This window comes from Ixodes scapularis, unplaced genomic scaffold (genome assembly GCF_016920785.2).
Source record: "Ixodes scapularis isolate PalLabHiFi unplaced genomic scaffold, ASM1692078v2 PGA_scaffold10__122_contigs__length_95168666, whole genome shotgun sequence".
Lineage (NCBI taxonomy): Eukaryota > Metazoa > Arthropoda > Arachnida > Ixodida > Ixodidae > Ixodes > Ixodes scapularis.
This window is the reverse complement of record NW_024609836.1, coordinates 35,894,632-35,915,308: the sequence shown is the minus strand read 5'-3', so window position 1 is coordinate 35,915,308 and position 20,677 is coordinate 35,894,632. Positions and strand designations below refer to the sequence as shown.

The window sequence follows — 20,677 nt, the reverse complement described above, 5'->3', positions numbered from 1 at the left end:
TGGGCTGGCGGCGATGCTAACCTATAGGCGGCGCTGCGTGGAATCACTAAGGATGATGTAGCGGGATCGGAACCGATCACGTGACACTGACGCGGCATTGAATAGGCTTCGATGACTGGCAGTGTCGTTTGCAGTCCATCGCGAGGTGAAACGGAGCATGGAAGGAGGTGGCAGCGGCGGACGGCAAAACGCGCTCGAGAAGAAGAAGCGTCTGCCCCTGCCGCCGAGACTGGGTCCGTGGCGGCGGCGGCGGGCATTCCTCGGGGAGCGGCCTATTAGCGGGAGGGGCCCGCCGCACGGTAGCCGCCCGAGGCGCGCTGCCGGTAATTGCATCGGGCGAATTCTTGCCCCGCGTGGGGCACGTCCGACGCCGGAGGGAGGGGGGGACTCGGAGGATGCACCCCCCGTCGAGGGGGACTCCGGGGCGGACCGTCTTCTCCACATGCACTGCGCTACGCGGCGAGGATGTGCGACGCCCGAAAGTCTACCGCGCTGGCCCGGGTTTGGTCCTGGTACCCCACGTACTAAAGAAATTGACTTTCGGCCATTGAGCCGAGAGTCAATTTAGCGAACTTCGTTTCTACGGTCTGCCTCCGGCATGCACGTGCTCGTTGCCTGCGGAGGGGCTTTGGCTGCGCGTGAGCGAGCAAGTGTCATCAAGAACAGAAAGCTCGCGCTCGAAGGCGGAGCATCTACAGTGTTCTGAACTTGTCACCGAGTATCCCATTTCATCGCCATCTCGAGCCCTATCGATTTCGTACTTCAAGCTCCCTCCCTCATCTTTGTCTGCTTCCCAACATCGCGGTAAATAACTTGGAGCACCGATCAATGGTTTTCGTTTAGTCAGATACCAGAGATTGGGGGAAACGGGTGTCTACAGGAGAAGTCGTTCCAGCAGCGAGGCTGAACTGGTTCGGAATGAGAGAAAAAAAAAACGAAAGGGGAGAGATGCAGAAGCGAAACAAGAAGCAAAGGACGAGAGAGCGCGAGCACAGAGGTCACGGGCGATCGGCGACGTCGAAGTCCGAGGGCAGCAGCAGGTATCTACATCGCTCGCCGACGTCGAAAATGTCCAATTGGAAAGAAAAAAAAAAAAGAATCCTTGCAGATCGTCTTTTTACGCGTGGTAGTGTCGTCGTCGTAAAAAAGGAAGTGTACAAAAAGCGCCGGCTCTTTCTTTCACTGCCGCTGCCTCGTGAACGTTTGAACCCGATAATAGTCAACTAAGAGGGTGAGGATAGAATCGACACCTCACAGACAACAAGGTCGTAAAGTGCTGGATTTATGACGTCACCCACCGGAGGCCACAGATTGGACACGGGTCCCAGCCGAACGCCGACGGAGCACTCGTGTCCAGTATGCTCGCGCTGGCCTTCGATCGGTGACGTAGAAACTCCAGCACCCCGGCCTCGTTACCTGTTGGGAGACGCCGACAAAAGCCACTGGATTCTTTTTTCATACGTTTTTCTTTTCTTTTTTTTTGTATGGGAGGGGGGGCTACCGAGCTTGATGGCCGTCAACAATCTCTCACGGATTGAGCCGATCAAAGTGTGAGGACATCGTGCACCAGGGCGTCGTTGTTTCCGCACCTCGATCGGCGCGGTTAACGCACGGTGATCAATCGACCGCTCGCTCGCGTATCGCGTCCATTGAAAACGATTATCTACCTACTCCCTTTCAGTAAGCATTTTGGTACGTGGACGGCCCTCGTAAAGTGGATTGACGGGGGAAAAATTATGCGTGGCGAGAGGAGCTCGGCATTTCGTCGCATAGCCGCTGGCCCACCGCCCCATATATGCGATGTCGAAGAACGACGGGGTAACACCAGCGTTCTTTGACACTACAAACGATGTCGCTGGCGCTGTCCCCTGTCTTTATATCTTCGTTTCAGCTTAAGTCCAGACGCGGCCGACGCTATACGAGGTGACGGGACCGATCAAAGAGCGTGAAAAGCGCAACTCACTAGGCCCTTCCTGTCAATGATTGGTCCAGGGATGATATGACACGTACGGAAACACGACCAACACCGTGACAATGCGCTTTTCACGTCATCTGATTGGTCCCATCAGCTCACAGCCGAAAGCAGCACAGAGTTCGCCAATCACTGGCCAATGGCTGGCAATGGTCCTTTGACCAGTGGCCAGACAGTGGTCAGCCATTGGCCGATGACTGGCCTTTTCCTGGCCATTGGCCAATGGCCACTGGCAATCAGCCATCGGCCAAGCATTGGCCGATGATTGGCCACTCTCTGGCCATTGGCCAAAATTGACCATCGGCAGTCACTGGCCAAAATCGGTGCTATTTGGAGCGGTCGACTGTTCCCATGGACTTGAAGTGAAACGAAGCCACGAAGCGCTCTGCAGCTTTAAGCCGCAGTCGAACAGCTCATTCATCATACAAAAGACGCGGTCAGGCGTGTTCCAATGACGTTTCCTGCATATATTTGTAGGCTTATAATATGCGTGCAGACAGTGTTTGTACGACCAGTGTGAGACAACCGCCATATACAAGGAAAGAAAACACCTCAGACAGTGTCTGGAAACTGTCTTTTGTATTAGCGGTGTCACCGCGTCTCTAGAGTAACAACGCTTGAGCCATGGATGGATGGATAGATAGATGTTAATGGCTATACCCTTTGAAACAGGCGGTAGCTTGCGCCACCTAGCCTAAGTGGCACCACAAACTCGTTGCTTGAAACCATCGTTGCGTGTTATCTGACGCTCGGTCCGAAATCCGAACATCACGCCCTTGGTCAGTGACGCGACCTGAGCGACTGTCTGATAGACCCTTTTCAGAAGTGCGCCACCTCCAGTATAGCTGCTCCGAGGTCGCCCTATAATTTGGGCAGGCACTTTGAGCATGCATTGGGAGCGTATAAGTCCGTGCTCCGGAGCGTGAGAGTTCGGCTCTACGCGTTCACTAAACGCAGAGGAGCGCCGCCGGAGACTTGACACTCGAGCGCGCTCTTCGTGCACCGAGTATTTCTCGGAGCGCGAGTGACTTCCTCGCGCTCCTCCGTGACGTCACGTTCGCAAACGAGATGGCTGCTCTGAGGGAAACGTTGTCGAGAGGAAGGGGGCAGCCGGTCCGCTGCGCCTTTTCAGTTGAACCGTGCTTAATCCAGCACGTGCAAACGATTTGATTTGAAAGCCAAGACAGTAATTAGCCCTCCGCAAAAGGTTCGTTCATCTATCTCACCTGAAAAAGAACTCATCTATCGAACGGTGGCGTGCCGATAGCACAGCGACAGAAAAGTTGTCGAGATGAGAAGACAGTCGGACCGCTGCTCTTTCTATAAAAGGTACTTCGATTGGAAATCCGAAACATGAGTTGGCGTTGCGGGAAACGATTCTTCATGCACGTTCGCCTGAAAACGAATCGACGTGCTCTCTATTGAACGGTGGTGCCGGAAACATATAGCACATCGACGGGTTCCGTCTCGCGCTGTAAGACGGAAGCACGGAAGATCTGAGAAGTTTGACAGTTTCCTGCGTCGACAAGCGGGATCAAGAATGACTTTTTTTATTTAAAGCTGAACATCATGCAAGGTCGATAAATAGATCGGTCAAGGTAACTTTCCACACATGTGCACAAAGAGAGAGTCTTCAAATCTTTCCGGACTATTGAACATTCGTAGAAACTTGATAACGTCGCCGTCCCTTCTACTTTACACCCTACCACTCCATACCGGCCTTAATTAATTTATCTTGGAACTAATTTCGGCTTCTGCCACCCTTATCCACGAGATGCCCGGGTTGTCATAGCCGTGCTTTCGGAAGGCGCTCGTCCGGCACTTCGATAGTTTCGGTGTGTCGCGCTCCCGTACACTACGCTACGTGTAGTTGCTGCGTTCGGAGTATGAAACACGTAGCGTCCGGGTAGGTGTAAAGGAGCGCGGACTTAACGCGCCCTTTGGATACCAAGTACTGCCATGGCGTTGGGCGTCAGCTCGAGTCCAATCACACCGCTTCGGGCAAGAAGCGACGCCCAAAACACGCCGGCTGCCAGTTTACCTTGATGGACCTTTGAAAAGGGTCTATTACACATCAATTCAATTTCCACGCTAAATTTAGCGGGAAGATATATTCACAGACAGACGGACGAATGGACACATTTCGGGGAGGAGGGGGCGCCGTCAAAAAAAATCATTCCTCATATATAAAAAAAAAAAAGGAAACTAAGAAATAGCGCCTTTCGCCGAGTTTTAAGTTGGCTAATTTCAAGTGCCTCCTCTGGGGAAAGGAAACGGTTCTGACTGAGTACCACCGTGCGGGAAGAGGCGGAAGACGCATAGAGTGCCCCGGCGACCGAGTGCCCGCACCGTCCCCCCTCACGAGGCCCCCGCAATCTCCACATGAGGACATTTTTCAACGACCGCACGAGCGAAAGATTCCAAGTTCCGGAAGACATCAAGAAAGGCCCCCGGAAAAGGGCGGGCGGGCAGGCAGGCGGCGAGTCTCAAGACCTGGAGCTCAAAACCCGCGGTGCGCTCTATTTATAAAAGCGAAAGCCTACGGACGGAAGAGAGACAGAAAAAAAAAAAAGTCGTTTTAAAAGAGTAATTAGGGAAAGAGGGCTGCACGCTACCGCGGAGATTTGGGCCAGCAACGGCAGTAGTGACGCTTCCCCACGGAGATCGTGTAACCGACTTCCGGTTCCGGCCGCCAGCCCCCCGGCAGGCTCCAGGAGGATGCACGAAGATGTCGTCTGTATTCTGCCTCGAGGTGCGGGCCCCGAACCGTTTAACCCCTCACTGCTGACCCCGTGCCCTTGCGTCGGAGATGAGGGGCCGACGGAGAGACCTCTGGTGTCCTCTAGACCTCTAGATGGCGGGCGCACAGGTACTCTCGGATCCAGGTAGAAAAATACTTTGGGCCAAAATTTGCTTTTTCTCATGGGAATTGTCTAGGGCCTGAAAAAAGCCCGAAGAAACCAAGGCAAAGCCAAAAGTGACCTTCTTTTGCCAGAGTTTGCGTATCTTGGCACTGAATGGTCAAATAAGCGTCAAAGTTAGGCTTACCTGCTGGTACTTTGATTGTCATCTGTCATCTTTAGCCCTAAAACGCCACACACAAGTGCCAGAGTTATGCTTCACTTCTGGTCGTTCGGTTTCCATACGGCAACTTTGGACCTAAATTGCCAAAATATACTCCGCACGTTTCCACTGTTTACAAAAACCAGAGTTGCACGTCCAGTCCAGCCAGCGCTCGCTCATCTGAAAATGCGCGTGCATAAAACAAAACACAGTAGTGAAGGCGCCCTCCTAGGCTTTTATGGAAAGATCTATACAACGCCGTCAAACCTACTGGCGCGAGCGCGTGACTTTTTCTATGGTTTTCGTTTGTACGAGAACGCGTGCAAAGGATCTGCGGGTCAAACCCCATGCTATCCTCCGTTCTACCCCCGTTCACCCTTAAAGGGGCCCTGCAATCATATTTAAAGGAGCGATGCAACAATTTTTTTACTTTGCGCAAATACCGCTTAAAACGGATCCCTAACGTTAAGGACCTATGAAACACGCGTTCGTTCTTCACCCCACGCAATAGAAGTCCCAGAAAAAAATTTAAGAAAAACGAGCAGCGTTCACTCCCTCAACTCGCAGCCAGAACAAGCGGCCACGTGATCTGGAGCCGATTATATGCCGCCAGTGTTGATCATAGCCACGCGCTGGGGTTGGCAAAGCGCAGGACACGCGCTGAGTTGCAGACATTGTTATGGCTCGGCTGTTGTCGTCGTTGCAGCGATTGGACACGGGTCACTACCCGAATGCTTCTCGAGCTAGCAATTATCACGAGCCCAAGTCGAGTGCCCGCGCAACGCTCGGGTCCAATCTATGAACCGCATTCAAATATCGTCACTTGGGTGTACTGCGATCCCCACGTTACGTCATCAAATTTTGCAAAGGAGAGATTGAATGAAAATGATCGCTTTTGTCCTTGAAATTACACCGCAACAAAGGAGTTCCTTGGCCAGTGGCGTTGCGTGTGGGTATCCTTGAGTCCCAGGTGTGCCAGTAAGCTCGTGTAGAGTGAAAAACATTCCAATTGAATATCGTTGCACCGGTCCTTTAAGTGTCTACCTTTTTTGCGGTTTCCACGTCTCTTGGGGATCGGGCAAGTCCGCGGGCACGGAGAGAGTAACTAAATATCAGTGCATCATATTTTAACCGGACGATGCGGAAACCTCCTCCACCGACAGGGGCAACCCGCGGTACCGAAAGCGCGCGATATGTGACGTCTTTGGTCCTAGGCTTACTACTGGTCAGAGGCGCTAAAAGCTTCTTTTTAGACGAAATACAAAATATAATTGGCGCGAACCGTTTGAATTATTTATAAAAGTAGTTTTTGTTCAGTATTTTAGATCAGAAAAGAAACAAATGCAGTTTATAAAGTACGGAAACAAGAAAGGACCCGTCGACATACCCGCCACCAAGAGGTGAAAAAGGCGGCGCATACTAGAAAGGAGTAGTGGGATCAGGCGCCGACACGGAAAGGTCCCGGATGTACGCGGCGGCGCTGCGGTCGTATCGACTGAAGGATCCGACCGGCTCCGAGCGTTCCGAAGGCCTTCGGTGAGCAGCTTTGTCTTGCGGTTCGGCCGTTTCGCGTCATGGCAGCGCGAAGTGGCTTTCATTCTGAACTGATCTGTACCCCGTGTTTGCTGTCGTTTGTGGCCAATAAAATGTCATGCCGAATTAATGTTTAATCGCGCAGCAAATGCAATGAGAGCCGCTCTGGCTGCCCGCTGCATACAGCCTATCCAGAACATGCTTTAGTGGCGCCCTCACGAGCCGTCGACACGGAGTGCGGCAGCCGTGAGCGCTCGCTGAGCTCACTACCCCTCCTCTAGTTCACGGCACATCAAGCAACCAAGGACGTCATGAGGGAGGTTATTTTTTGCTTGTTTTTGTAATATTGGTTTGCTATAACTTTTAAAATAAAGCGAAATTCGGGAAAAGAAAAGTTTCATTATGTTACTACGTTCAGTGCGCTCAGGTTCGCTTAACCCCTCGCCGCTGACCTCGCGCCCTTGTGCGTCGGAGACGACTCAGACGAGTGGCCGACGCGCTGACCCAGTCAGGCAGTTGACGTCCCCTCCTGCCGGGACTTCCTCTTCGCGGATCCTTGACCCATGGGTCAAGGATCCGCGAAGGTGCAAGGCCGCAAGGGCTGACGGAACAATGGCGGCATTTATTCGCGACGAGTTCGGGTCTTCCGTAAACTACCCTGTTTTTTTTCTGGTTTTTATTTTCTGTGTTTTTTAAAGAAACATTTAGGTTTTCGCGCAGAATGTTTTAGGCTTGCTATATGGGCTTACATACAAAAATGTCAAAAAAGCGTAACGTGTAATTTCCCCGCAAACTTTAGCTCTGACATTGAATCTAGATTTACAATTCGCGTATGAATATGCACCAATTCAATAGCACACCAGGTCAATTGCACACCAATTCATTTATACACCAATTGAGGTTTTCCCGCTAGATGTAGCGGAGAAACGAGAGGTGCTCCTCATTCTGTGCGACTCGACTTTATCGTATAGATATGGTGCCTGGAACGCGTCTCCGACTGGTGTGTTTAGTGTCCTATGCTGCCCATACATCAAAAGTGGTCCCCAAGTGGCAACAAATGACGTCACAGAAGCCGGAGTGTCATGCTGTTAACTGTCGCGATCCTGGCGGTTGGACGTAGAAATGCCGGCGAAAAGCGCGAGCGAACGCGAGTGTCGCTGTCGTCACGGCGTCTCAGGCGTCCCAACTTTCGGCTGCTGTAGCTTCCGTGGACTGTCACTGTGAAGACCGACCTGCAGCATAACAGGCGTCTGCCACACACACCACAGCTGCTGACACACCACCAGGGTCGCGACCGGCGACAGCATGACACTCCTATGACGTCATCAGGCGGAAATCGAGGGACCACTTTTTTGGGCGCGGTAAACACACCAGTCGGAGACGCCTTCCAGGCACCATAGTATAGATATCAAGCCCACACCTACATTCGGCGGCTCCCGGCATCGTCCGCAGAATCCAGGCGCCTGGAGCGCGCGTCTCTGACTGATGTGGTGTTACCCAACACCACTTAGATTCACGTCATCGTTCGCGGATTCGCGACCCGCCCCAAGCGGAAAACAGGGTGAAGCTAGACGAGAACCTGCCTGCGAGTCCGCCGATTGGCGTTGCCGCGTCCTAGCGTCGCGCTCGTTCTGAGACGCTGCAAAAAGCGCTGCAGTACCGGTCGCTGCTGACGCAAGCTAGACGCGGAGCTGCGGGGTCACGCGCGTCCAGTGAGCCATCCGTCGGGACTTTCAGTAAATATCTCTTAAAGGTATCCCTTCACATTCATAACAGCCGATGAAACACACGTTATTATTATTATTTTTTTCTTAGGTCAGCAGTTACCGTCGTGTAAGTCACAGCCACCGTTGCTGAAATTTTAGCACCTCTTATCAAGTGTTTAGATACAAAAATTTCAATTACATTTACTTCTATATTTTTAATTTGCTACTTTACTGCTACTTACGGGTACACATCCGTGGCCGTCACAACAAAGCGACAGTATTGACACAATTTCAACGCTCACTGACGTTTATGAACTTCATTCTTTTTCAGCAGGTTATTTTTTTATTTAGTTATTTATTTATACTGCCAGGCTGTTGAGGCCAAAGAAGAATGAAGTGAATAATTTGAGTAGAGACGTACATTTTTCACTGAAACAATACAACAATAATTTATGTACACATCCTTGTTTTACATCATATATTCAACTCCATACTACGAAAACTTTTTTTTCTTCAAAATTTGATAAAGCCTGTATGATTTATAACATAATTACACACATTTATAGACGCCTGTAATAAGGACTAGATCAAGGGTTGAAAAAAAAAACTAACATAACCATAGCTATATTCCCCAGATAATGACGTATGCATTAACCACTTGGAATAATCCCTTCATTTTTTGCGATAAATAAAACGAAACAAAGCTCGCAATTTCGGTTCCGTCGAAGGCTGCATATCGGCAGCGGTGGCGTAGTCCGAACTGGCTGATGAGATCGGTGTGCTGTATCTGTCGCTCAGCTATCAACTGGAAATCCTTACCTCGTTTCGTCTCCGCTTCGCGTGAGCTCCTCGGATTCGCTGAGGTGTCTGCCTCTTCTGTAGAAACATGTTCAAAACTGCTGGACTAGCAACCATTTATTGAAAATAAACCTCTTCTTCTTCCAGTCCCATTAGTTCCGAGATATGAAACTAATGGCTGTGGAAGATGATCTTCAGTAAATGGTTGCTAGTCCAGAAGTGTGTTTGTCCTCTTCTCTCTCTCTCTCTCTTCGCGTATCATCCTACGTTCAGCTGGCATCTTTCAGAAGCATGAATCACCAACTAGCTCAGTATCGACGACGTACGACGCCGGAATTTGCGAGTCGAGGAGCACGTGCGAGGAACCTTTCGTGACGTCATGTTTTCCCTTTGCCTTTTACTCTCCCACTACCGCGGAGGGGCGTGGTTTCAAGGCAACTTCAAAGGCGTCTTTCTAGGTGATGCGGACATGAAATACCATACTTTTTGTGATATTCGTGATGCTTGGATTAAGATTAAAAGTATTTAGGTGGTCTTAATCAAATTCAAAACCGCTTCAGCTTCCCTATAAACAGTGTTGCACGACTTGTCTACCCCAAAAATACAACAAAAAATAATATTATTTTAAATATCTCAGGTGAAAACGAGTACAGTCTGTTATCACAGCCATTTTAAGAAATGCAAGGCGTGATGTTTTAGATTTCAGAAAACAATTACCAACATTTGTGCAATAGATAGATAGTTAGTTCGTTAAAATGTTGCACCCTTTTTGCGATAGGCGGTGCCAACTCGTTTTCAGTGTGTACAGAGAGCCTAGATTTAAGAGAGTGAACAACTCAAACGTTAGAGAGCGTTTGCAGCAATGTAATGGCGGACACTTCCTGTGCAGAATGCTTGCACGCGCGCGCGTCGCCTTGTCACTTGATAAGGGGAAAAGCGGGCGGAGACGTTTCCGGACGATCAACAACATCTCCGTCACCTCAGCGCAGCTCGTATTGCAAACGCTATCCATAAACCACGGGACGTCGATCGAGACGGTTGATACGCTCTCACATCTAGGCGCATTAACTTTTTGAAAAACTTGTGAATTGAAAGTTAGGAAAGTCGAACCTAGTTGCGACGTTCCTACTTATAAAGTATGTTCCTCAACTCCAAGGAAGGCGACGCCACCCAACGGAGAAGACGGCCATTACCGCGCCTATCTAAATGCGCGGCATACATTTTTTTTTTTTTTTATCGCAGCCTGGTGGCCGAGTTGTGAAACGGAGGGACGGTGACCAAATGCGTACTATTGAAGTTGCGACCCCCGTTCCCCGCAGATAGTTGTGTAGTTCTATTTTTTTTTTTTCGGACGTGCAGTGACGGATAGTGTCTGCCTCTCGGGATACTGTTAGTGTACGATGCGCTGACTTCAATCGACGTCCCAGACTGAAGTAGTACTCTTTTCTTGTCCTTTGCAGAGATCCTTCACGCTCATCTTGGAGGCTTTAGATCACAACAACCAGAGCCAGCCACGTGAGTGTCTTCTCTTTCATTCCTGCTATTTCATATACTCATTCATTTGTTTGTTCGTTTATTAATTTATATTTTATATCAATAAACAATGAGTGCTCAATTAAAACTTGTTGTTGGCCTAGTTCGTTCATGATGCAGTCTAGAAGTTTACAGCCACAGCCATAGAGGATAACAAGGTATGTAATTCGGCGAGTGCGGTGCGTAATCAGAATAAATAAAACAGCCCAAAAAAGGACACAGGCACAAGTAGAGGACTCGTTCGTGCGTCCTTTTTCGCGCTGTTTTCGTTTATTCGAATCAAAGATTATAGTCTGGGGTCTAATAGCAGAAAAGACCTTCCAACGTGGAAGGAAATATAAGCGAACCATGAACTAAAAATATCATACAGGAAAATAACGACGCAATATATAACGATAGATGTCTCTGATCTTGAACGCGATATGACAAAATCTCTAATTTGACCAATCTGCGAGGTGTAACGTTCAATGAAGTCACGTGCACTGTATACAAGGCCTGCACTGACGTCATATCAACTCTCATTGTGGTGGCCATGCCGCTGAGCGCGCACCTTCGGGAGCATATATTTCGCACCACGGATTTCGGTTTTTATACTAATGGTTCTCCGTAATTATGACTTAGAATAACTGGTATTGTCAGCGATTCGTTGCATTTCCGAAAATGTGATTTCAAATAAGCACTACGCATTATTGCTCCTCTGTCAGCGAGAGATGCATCTTTAAAATTAACATCCGCCAATCTGTGCGTGTGCGTATGTATGTTTTCATGTGATTTTAAGAGTTACGTCGTGGACGTCCTCTCTGCGATACGAGCGATACTGCGATCACGTCCTCAGTGTTTGTGCTTACGCTAACCACAGCATTAAAACTTCACACTAATTGTTGCATGACAAAAAAAAAAACGAAAAAAAAAGTTCGCCATTTTTTTTTACTAATTTTCTGCGATTTTTTTGCCACCACGCAATAAATAGTTGTTGAGAGACGACACAGATGCCGATCAAAGATAAACAATGCCACCGGAAATATCTATAATCAAGATTATTTTGCGACATTTAATGGCCGATGGTGTTGTCCTTATATTTATTTTTCTGTAATGTACACCCTCCAAGCACGTAGCCAGGGGGGGGGGGGGGGGGGGGGGAGGCCATGGGGCCCGCCCCCCCCCCCTCCCCCCGAAATCTTCAATTTTGCTGGGACCCTCCTCTCCCCCCTCCACCTCATACAGCATTTTGTCATGGGCGCCCCCCCCCCCCCCCCCCCCCCTCCCGAAACAAAATCCTGGCTACGTGTCTGACGCCCGCTAGTATAGTCACTATAGCAAGGTGAGAACGGCAGGGCGTCTCTATCGAACGCCCGGACTCCAGCGCGCGCTGGTTGCCTTCCGTCGTGCTTTGACTGCGCGCGAGCACGCTCGAGGCTGGCGAGACGCCCAGGCGTCATCGACGGCGGGAAGCTCGCGCTGCAAACGTGGAACAGCTGAAACTCCTCCCCTGCCCTTCTCACCTTGCCACTGAGTATATGAGGCAGAGAACCGTTCCTATAGCACAGTAAACAAAAGTATAAATACAAATACTGCACTGTGCCCTCTATCTATATAAACAACAAAACACAACATTTACGGCTGTGGTGGAGAACAATGATATGAACGTGACCAAGAGACCAATGACAACGTATATTGTGGTAAGCTCTATGAGCCATCTAAAATGTATAAAAGTATGTTTATCAAACAAATCATATATGAAATGTATCTTTTTCTTAATAGGGTACTTCGATCTCTCGATCAAATTGTCACACGCAGAAGAGCGCTTTTTAAGGAACGAAACGGACGCTGACGACGAGTCTCGGCCTTCCTGGCGTGTGCCGCCGCGTCTTCTCAAAGCGTTACCAAATCCTTTTCTCCAGCTGTGCTCCTTTTTTTTTTTTTCCTGTATTTTCTAAAGTTTTTGGCAGATGGGGACGTCTTTTGAAAGAGTCGAGGCGTCCTCTCCTCGGCCTTTCGTTTTATTTATCATTATCTATTGTTTTTCTGACCTTTCTGGCTGATGTTCATCTCTTTTAAACCTCACTGTACACTGTACCACGTGACGTTCCAAAATTTGTGCGAGCCTCCGTGAGCATGCAATTCACCGTTAAAACTAGCGTTTTTATTAAGTCACACGAGGGAATCGGCGCTATAATATACTACGAATAACGCTTAGAAATGCAGTTTATAATTTCTGCTCACCGCGTGCCGTAGAAGAAAAGCAGTCGAAACGACGTCTCTTTTACGTCATTTCAATGCGCGGAGAATCGGAGCCGAACGAACGCCTATTTCATCGGTACATCGAGACGAAGTTGTATGCGTCCTTGAAAAACATGCGTTTTACTAAGGAAAAACTCCTCCTTTTTATTTATCATATGAGCGTGCGTGCACGTCACACTGCGTGCATATGTCACACTGCTCATACTTCATAGAAATTACAGGAAGATCCATCGGTGAATTCTTGGGGAATCAGTTAGGTTGACCCTTTGGGAAATACCACACACGTACCCCTTTCGGCTTTGTCTGTTTTGGCTTTATCTTTTGCTTCCTCTATTTTTGCTGCCTCTTTTTGGCCTCGTTAGGGGTCAGTGTTGGCGCTTCCCAAAGGTCAAGCTAACGGATTCGCCGAAAATCCGCCAACAGATCTTCCTGAAATTTGTTTCGCCCCAATTTCTGCACTCTGTCTGCCAGAGTTTGTCAACACCCTTGTATACGGCCATCCATATCACCCGTGGAAAGAAACATATCCATACCGCTCGTGGAAGGAACCACATCCATATCACTCGTGGAGGGAACCGCATCCATCGTTTTAACTGCACAAAAACATCACAGCCCACGCGCCGCTACTACGAAAGCCCAGAGCGAAGAACAACCGGCGACGGCAGAGCGGCAACTGAGCACGCCCGCATTCCACCGCGCCGCGGCGCGACACCTCCTAGATAACAAAGCCGTTGTGCTGAATGAGATGGCGTCATCAGAGAAGGCCAACGCTGGGCTCAGATTGGACACGACGATTCCGTCAACGTTCGGCTCAAACTTGACTCAAAGCCGAGCGCTGGCGCAGCACTCGTTTCCAATCTGTGTCCAGCATTGGCCTTCTCTGATTCAGTCGTCTCATTCAGCACTTTGTTATCTAGGAGGTGTTGCGCGGCGACTCCTCCTCTCTGGCTCCGTGCCAGCTGTGCCCGTGACTTGGCCGAAAACGAAAGGGCTCGTTTTGACGAAAACCCGGCGGTGTCTGTCAGTTTGTCAGCGCCGGGTTCAGAGGGAGAGGTTGACACGTGACGCGGTTGACGCACGCGACAACTGACAAAGGAAAGACACCGCCGGGTTTTCGTCAAAAGGGGCGTTCTAATGCTAATGCATTAAAGAAGACAAGGTGTTTCCGGCAGACATGATTATCTGCCGACATGCCTCAGTCATGTTCGAGGCACGTTCCAGGCATGTGTGTGTATGCTTCCAACATGTTTACAGAAGGCTTTTGTACAAATGTGATAGGAGCGTCACTCAGACGGTGTCCGCAGACTAGCTTCTTGTATGATGCATAGGGTGTCTGAAGTCACCAGGCCCGATGTAAAATATGGATCGTAAATATCGACGCCTGCACGAAGCGACCTGAACTTTTCGTCAAAGATGTATTTCACAGGCCCGTTTTTTCTTTAAAAATTATAAAGCGTAGCGCCCTTTCTGCAAAAAATAGGGCCAAAAAAGTTGCCAGGGTCAACGACGGCGGCGACGCAGAATACCGAGTGGAGCGGCGGGGCGCGTTTGGTTCACGTATTGATAGATGGCGTCGGGAGCAGCGTCGGAACGTGCCGCCGACCAGCGAAAGAAAGCAGACGAAACGTAGACGAAATACGTCGGCAGCAAAAACGCCGTCATTTTGCAACCGCGTTTTTTTTTTTTTTTTTTTTTTTAATCTTTAAGCTTTGCTTTTATTGTCCGCATTTATTTTTAAACCAAGGGAACACTGCAAAAATACTATTTTCATTTTAGCAAATCATGGTCGTCGCGATCAGTATCGATAAGGAGGTCGCGCCATCTATCAATACGAGCGCCAAACGTGCCCGGCCGCTCGACTCAGTCGTCTGCGTCGGCGCCCGCCATTGACCCTGACAAGTTTTTTTGGTCTTATTTTTTACAGAAACGGAGCTACGCTTTGCAATTTTACAAGAAAAACGAACCTGTGAAATACACCTCTGATGAAAAGTTTAGATTGCTTCGTGCTGGCGTCGATTTTTACGGTCCATTTTAGATCGACCCTTGCGACTTGAGACACCGTAGCAGTGAGAACGAGGCTTAAAGGGAGAGGGGGGCAGGCTCTATTCGTGGAACTCATTCCAGATGCCAGGCCATAATAATCGAAGACGAAGCGGCTTCGTTAGACCCCAAAATTTCTCATATTTTTTTATCGCCGCACGTCGTCCGTCTGGTCCGTTATTTCTCCAGCCAAGCGGAGGCACGAAAAACACGGGCCAGGCCTTGTTCTTCTCCGGGCGATTGGGCCCAGGCTCGAGAGCGGGAGGGGTGCATCGAGGCGGGCCGCGCGTGCACGTGCACGAGCATTCCGCTCGGACGCGTCGGTCCGTCAAGGGCAAGGTTGAAGCGCGGTCGTCGACCCCCGGGGGCCGACCCCGTCGTTTTTTAGCGGAACCGCGGGCTACCACCGCACGTGGCGGATGTCTCCCGAAATAATTGCCGCCACAGCAGGTCCCCTTCTTTACGGGAAAACCCGGAAGTAAAAAAAGCGCCCTCGGGAATTCGCTTCCCCGCCCTTCCTTTTTTTGTCTCTTCCGACGAAGGACCCAAAGAAGCCGATAAAAAAGGCCGAGAGACACGAGTCGACTTCCGGTGGCGCGTGTCCGAGCGGAGTCTTCGCACGTGGCGGTTAACTGTGCGAGAATCAACGATTTTTTTTTCGCGTCGAACGCTGGCATCGGAGGAGGGCGTCGCCATATTGGAGTTCCCCGTAGTTGCCCAATAAAGCAAACCCCGATCCAATTTGTATTTCTCTCTCTCTCTTTCACGGGTATCCTTCTGAAGGCATTTAATTACTCGCGAAACTGGGGTGTAATGCTCCTGTTTCACCTGCACAGCGGTCTGCTTGACGGGCACCTCGAAGGACCTCAAAACGAACTGCTTCGAAGAATTGGCTTTCCGGCGCACGCCGAGGGGCACGCGCAGTCCCCGAAGTGTAAGCTTTCGCAGAACAGACGCGACTCCTTCGCAGCCCTAGGTTTGTCGCTTCGAAAGGCGACTAAAGCACACGCAAATACGTACGAACGCTGAAAGTGGCACTGGCCAAAAGCCAGTTTCTGGAATGGTCTATCGACTAAAACACAGTTTACAAACAAGCCCGCGCCATAACTCTTGCCTCCCGTGCCAAACGGCGCCGTTCGGTACGTTTCCATATGAGCTAAGCCTTTTTCTTTCTTTTGTTTTACTTTTTTCTCGGGTATGTTTGCTCTTTCTAAATTTTATATAAAAAAAATGCACCATCTGTGGGCAACGCTGCACAAAATCGTAGCACGAGAGGTTAAGAAACCGAATTTTGCCGTCGATTTAAAAAGCCTGGCCGCTATTTGAGACACCTTGTGGATTGAAATTAGTACTTCCAAAGGTAATCAGATGACTCTCGCGATTACTTCCCAATAACTGTAATCAAACTATTACAATATTACTCCATAAAGTAATCGATCACAATTAATTTGATTACTCGTAACGAGTGCCGTCCAAGTCTGGTATAAGGTCAATGACAGCTCAAAAGACGCAGCGTGCAGATAGTCCCGAGCACATGATCATTGCCCGGCAGCCAATCATAGTGCGGCACGGGCCGATAAGAACGCCAAAGGACCAATCAGAAAGCGAGAATGCGTGAAGGCAGCATGCCATACCCCGCGTTTCTACTGGCGACTCGGGCGAAATCGACGGCACCTGGCGGCTAGAACTGAAAGCTGTGGCGGCGGGTTCGCTCGCCGGCAGTGCACTCTGCCTGACGGTGTGAAGAGGGAGCCGTGAAAGCAGGTTCCAAAACGCGCGGTAGAAAATGGCCAATATAGAGCAGGCTTCACCCGCTCTGACGTATCTGGGGTTCTCCAGTCCGTCCAAGAGATATCGACTTCATTTCATTTCATTTATTTATCCCTTAAATGCCCACGTGGGGCTACGTGACTTGCTACGTGAACCAGTTTAGAACGCAGTTCAAAGCCCAACCCTGATTCAATGTATAGTTTAGAATTTGCAGCTCAACTAGGGTGACCACCCGTCCCGCGACTCGCGGGGCTGTCCCGCATTGAGGGCTCGTGTCCCGCGTCCCTCGAGAAATTCCCAAATCTTCAGAATGTCCCGCATTTCATACTGTCGTAAAATTCACTCTGCAACTCATGGTGCTGCCGAACAACGGGTCACGGGGAAGCGCGGAGGTCGCTGGCAATCGTGTGAATTGCAATGGTACAACATTTTCTATCCAAGAACTGCGGGAAGCGACCCTCGTTCTTGCAGGAGAACTGACGCGCATGTTCCGGCTTTCCGCACTAACTACTACTACTCTCCCCTTAGCGGCAAAATATTGTAAGAAAAATTGCTCGCCAAAAGTTTAAATATAAAATATCGTAATTATTCTTAAATCGCTGTGTCATGGCTAAAAAGCTGATGTAAATATTTTTTTTCTTCTTTTCTTGTGAAGACAGCCACTCAAGGCAAAAAGACTGCAACTCACAACGGTCGAAAAAGAACATATTGTTAAAAATTTGTGTAGGACCATGTTGATAAATGTAAGAGTTGACAGCAAACAATAACCCGAAAAACATGTATTGTTTTTCTTAATTTCATTTGATGCAATGAGTTCTGCTGCAGCTGATTTTGATGCTTTCAACTTCGACACATTTAATAACATATTTGGCATAAAAATATATCGCTGGGAGTGAAAATGATTTTAGCCTAATTCCTGAAATACAATTTCAGGTGTATAAACAGCTCATGATGGTAAATGTGGTAACAGAGCCTCGGTTCATGGTGTGCTTGTTTACATATCCCAATCCCCCCCATCCCATCCCATCCATCATCCCCCCCCCCCCCCCCCCCCCCCCCCCGTCGTGTCCCGCATTTCGCTAGCAGGAAGGTGGTCACCCTAAGCTCAACTCGGGCGCCGATCATTTCTGGTAACGTTTTCCAGTAGACGATGTAGTCGTGGGAAGCTGTCTTTTGAGTAAGGATCCATTTTTCTACCAACTGAGTTTCCGGAACCTCGGGTCGAAGTCTAATAACGAATTGAAAGACGGACAGGCGAAGAACGAAAGATATAGGTGCACGAAGCTAGCCTTAATTTCGATCACTTTCTATGGTACAACGTCAGGACAAGAGAGAATAGAACAATGCAAACATAGTAGCAGAAACAGATTACCTTCTCCTCCATAAGCAATCAAATCTATGCGCCCCCCCCCCTGTTTCTGTGTGCGCGTGTGCACGTGTGTGCGTGCGCGCGCGCGCGCGCGTGTGTGTGTGTGTGTGTGTGTGTGTGTGTGTGTGTTTATTTCATACGATGCATGAAGAAGGGACAATGACGATGCCCCCCAACATTGCCTCATCAGCCTACCTGCCTTCTTACACTTACTTTTTGATTGCTCCAGTTGTCAGACTGACAACTCGTGTTTTGCTAGCTTTTGAGAAAGTTCTCAGGATTTGCACCATGATAAAATCCAAGCGGACCGTAATATTAATCGATTTATTCAACTTTTCCGTAGTAAATCACCGAAAGAAAATGAAACTCAAATTAGGCAACAAAAATTCAGTACTTCCCTTTTAAGACGATCACCTTTATATGGGCATCCTCCATGAAACTCGATTTGCCCGTGTTGGTCGCAAGGCCATGGTTAGCAACGGAGCGAATCTCTCGAACACCATAAAGTCCCCGCCACAAGAAGCGAGGTGTCACGTGACCTCATAATGTCACATGACGTGACGATTTTCATGACGTCATGTGACGTCATGGCGCCACGCGACGTCACGATTTCCCCACAAAAATCTAGCGCGGGAATATATTCCGCGAAATTCCGATGGAAAGTGCTGCTCTTTTAACAAGCCCACCAAGTGTTATCCCATCTTCACTGCGTTTGAGAGAATAGGAAGTTTATTCTGATCATGCGCTCTATGTGACGCCCCTAGCTGTTTGGGGGTCAAGCTTTGTGGTCCTCTATTCTACAACTCTCTAATGCCTAAACCAGGCAATTTTATTAAAAATGTATAAACGCCCAAAGGACGGTTGACAGTGTCCCACCCGAAACCCGCAGACACAGACCACGTGATCGAGCGGCTAGCCTACTCCGGCCTGGTGCTGCCGAGCGCCGAGTGGCACACGTTGCGGCATCCCGGGGTCCGAGCCCAGCTGGCGTACCGGGTCCGGGTCACGTGCGCGGCCAACTACTACGGCCCGAGCTGCTGGAGCCTGTGCAAGCCCAGGGACGACCGCTTCGGACACTACCGCTGCTCGCCCGAGGGCCGCAAGGTACGCCCTCCTGTGCTGCGCTGTGTGCCTCTTTGTCACTTCTGTTAAAGACCGACGACCAGTTCCCGCTTTCCACTATTCCCTCGCTTTTTCCCCTCCCCTCCCCCCCTACCTGTTTCCTTCTTCCCCCATGGCGAGGAGAATCTTCTGCTTTGCAAAATCTCGAGTCTGGTCGTGATGGATTCTGAGTTTGCCTTTTTGTGGCGTAAACTCGATCTACGTACCCTAAACACGTCATAAAACAAAACAAAAAAAAAAGTATTAATTCAAAACACAACTAAACATCACGGCATGCTCCTTTTCTGATATATATCTTAGAAAAGAGGCGTGGTGGGATGTTTGGTTGCGTTTTAATTGGGGAAAAGGTCGCACATGATTGTAATTTTGGTTTTTTTTTAACAGGCTTATAAGCTTCTTAAAACCCCTTAAAATCAAGGGCACATAAGTTCAGTTCGGATCATAAAAATGCAATCTTAAAATCCACTTTAGTGACTCTCTAAGGCCCGTTCGCGCACTTAGGTTTGCTTATGAAAGAAATTTTCTGATCTCTTGCGATTAGAGAACACAATGGCACGCTGGCGCCATCTATGAGGTGATATTGGAACGTAATTTCACTAGAGCGACGGCTTCGCGGTATTTGCGAGTTTAAATGTACGTACTATCTATTACAAAGATTCGTTGATAAATCGCCAAATAATTAAAAAAAAAAATAATGCGCAGAAACAAAAAAAAAAATAAAAATAAAAAAATTCGGAAAAATTTGAAAATGCGTTTACCCGATAGACGGCACCAGTGTGTTCTCCCGAAGAGATCGCAAGAGGTTTTAAGGCCCACGGTCGTAGGCAATAGCAAGTATGTGAAACAGCCTTTATTTGTACGGGCGTCCAGAATTCCAATTCCGGTTCCACGGCGGCCATCTCAAGTGACTACCGAAAAGGCATTTTTTTTTAATTGATTAAAAAAATATAAAAATGGAAACTCAAAACTAGCTTTGCTAACACATGTTTTGTGTTCTTGGGGACTCAAGGTGAGACTAATAAATTCAGAGGCTAGTTATGTAATTGGATGATTAACGAGTAAATATTGTCACGCGCATCCCATTTTTCCCCGTTTTAATATTAACATTAACAGACTGCTAAAGTTACACCGCGTACACAGTAGTACAATAAAGTAGTGGACGAGAGCCTTTTTCTAAATTTTCGCTTCAAATTGCTTTTCAATAAAACATGTTGTGGTACAAACTACTTATTTCTTAAAAAATAATTTGAAACAAAAAAAAAATTCAGAAAAGCTCTCGTTCACTTCTTTATCATAATATTGAGAAAGCGTTTAAACATTATCATCGCCTTCACATTAATATCGGAGGACGAAAATGAGAAGCAAACGGCAATATGTTCTAGTTAATTATCTAATTGCTGCATTAATCTGACTAAAATTGCTTCCCCTAGAATCCTCAAAAACACAAAGAATGTGTTAGCGAACTTACTTTTGAGTAAGCATTTTCAGATTTCTTTCGACGAACTACATACCGTTTTGTAGCCATACAAG

General features: G+C 48.6%; 1 protein-coding gene across 1 annotated transcript in view; it reads left to right on the top strand.

Moving 5' to 3' along the window:
• Positions 1-20,677, top strand: part of LOC8032264 (protein jagged-1) — a 97,908-nt gene that overhangs the window by 45,450 nt on the left and 31,781 nt on the right. Inside the window, exons 2-3 of the mRNA XM_040504004.2 lie at positions 10,533-10,587; positions 18,915-19,129. Of these exons, the coding sequence (XP_040359938.1) occupies positions 10,533-10,587; positions 18,915-19,129 (270 nt within the window). The remainder of the gene's footprint in view (positions 1-10,532; positions 10,588-18,914; positions 19,130-20,677) is intronic.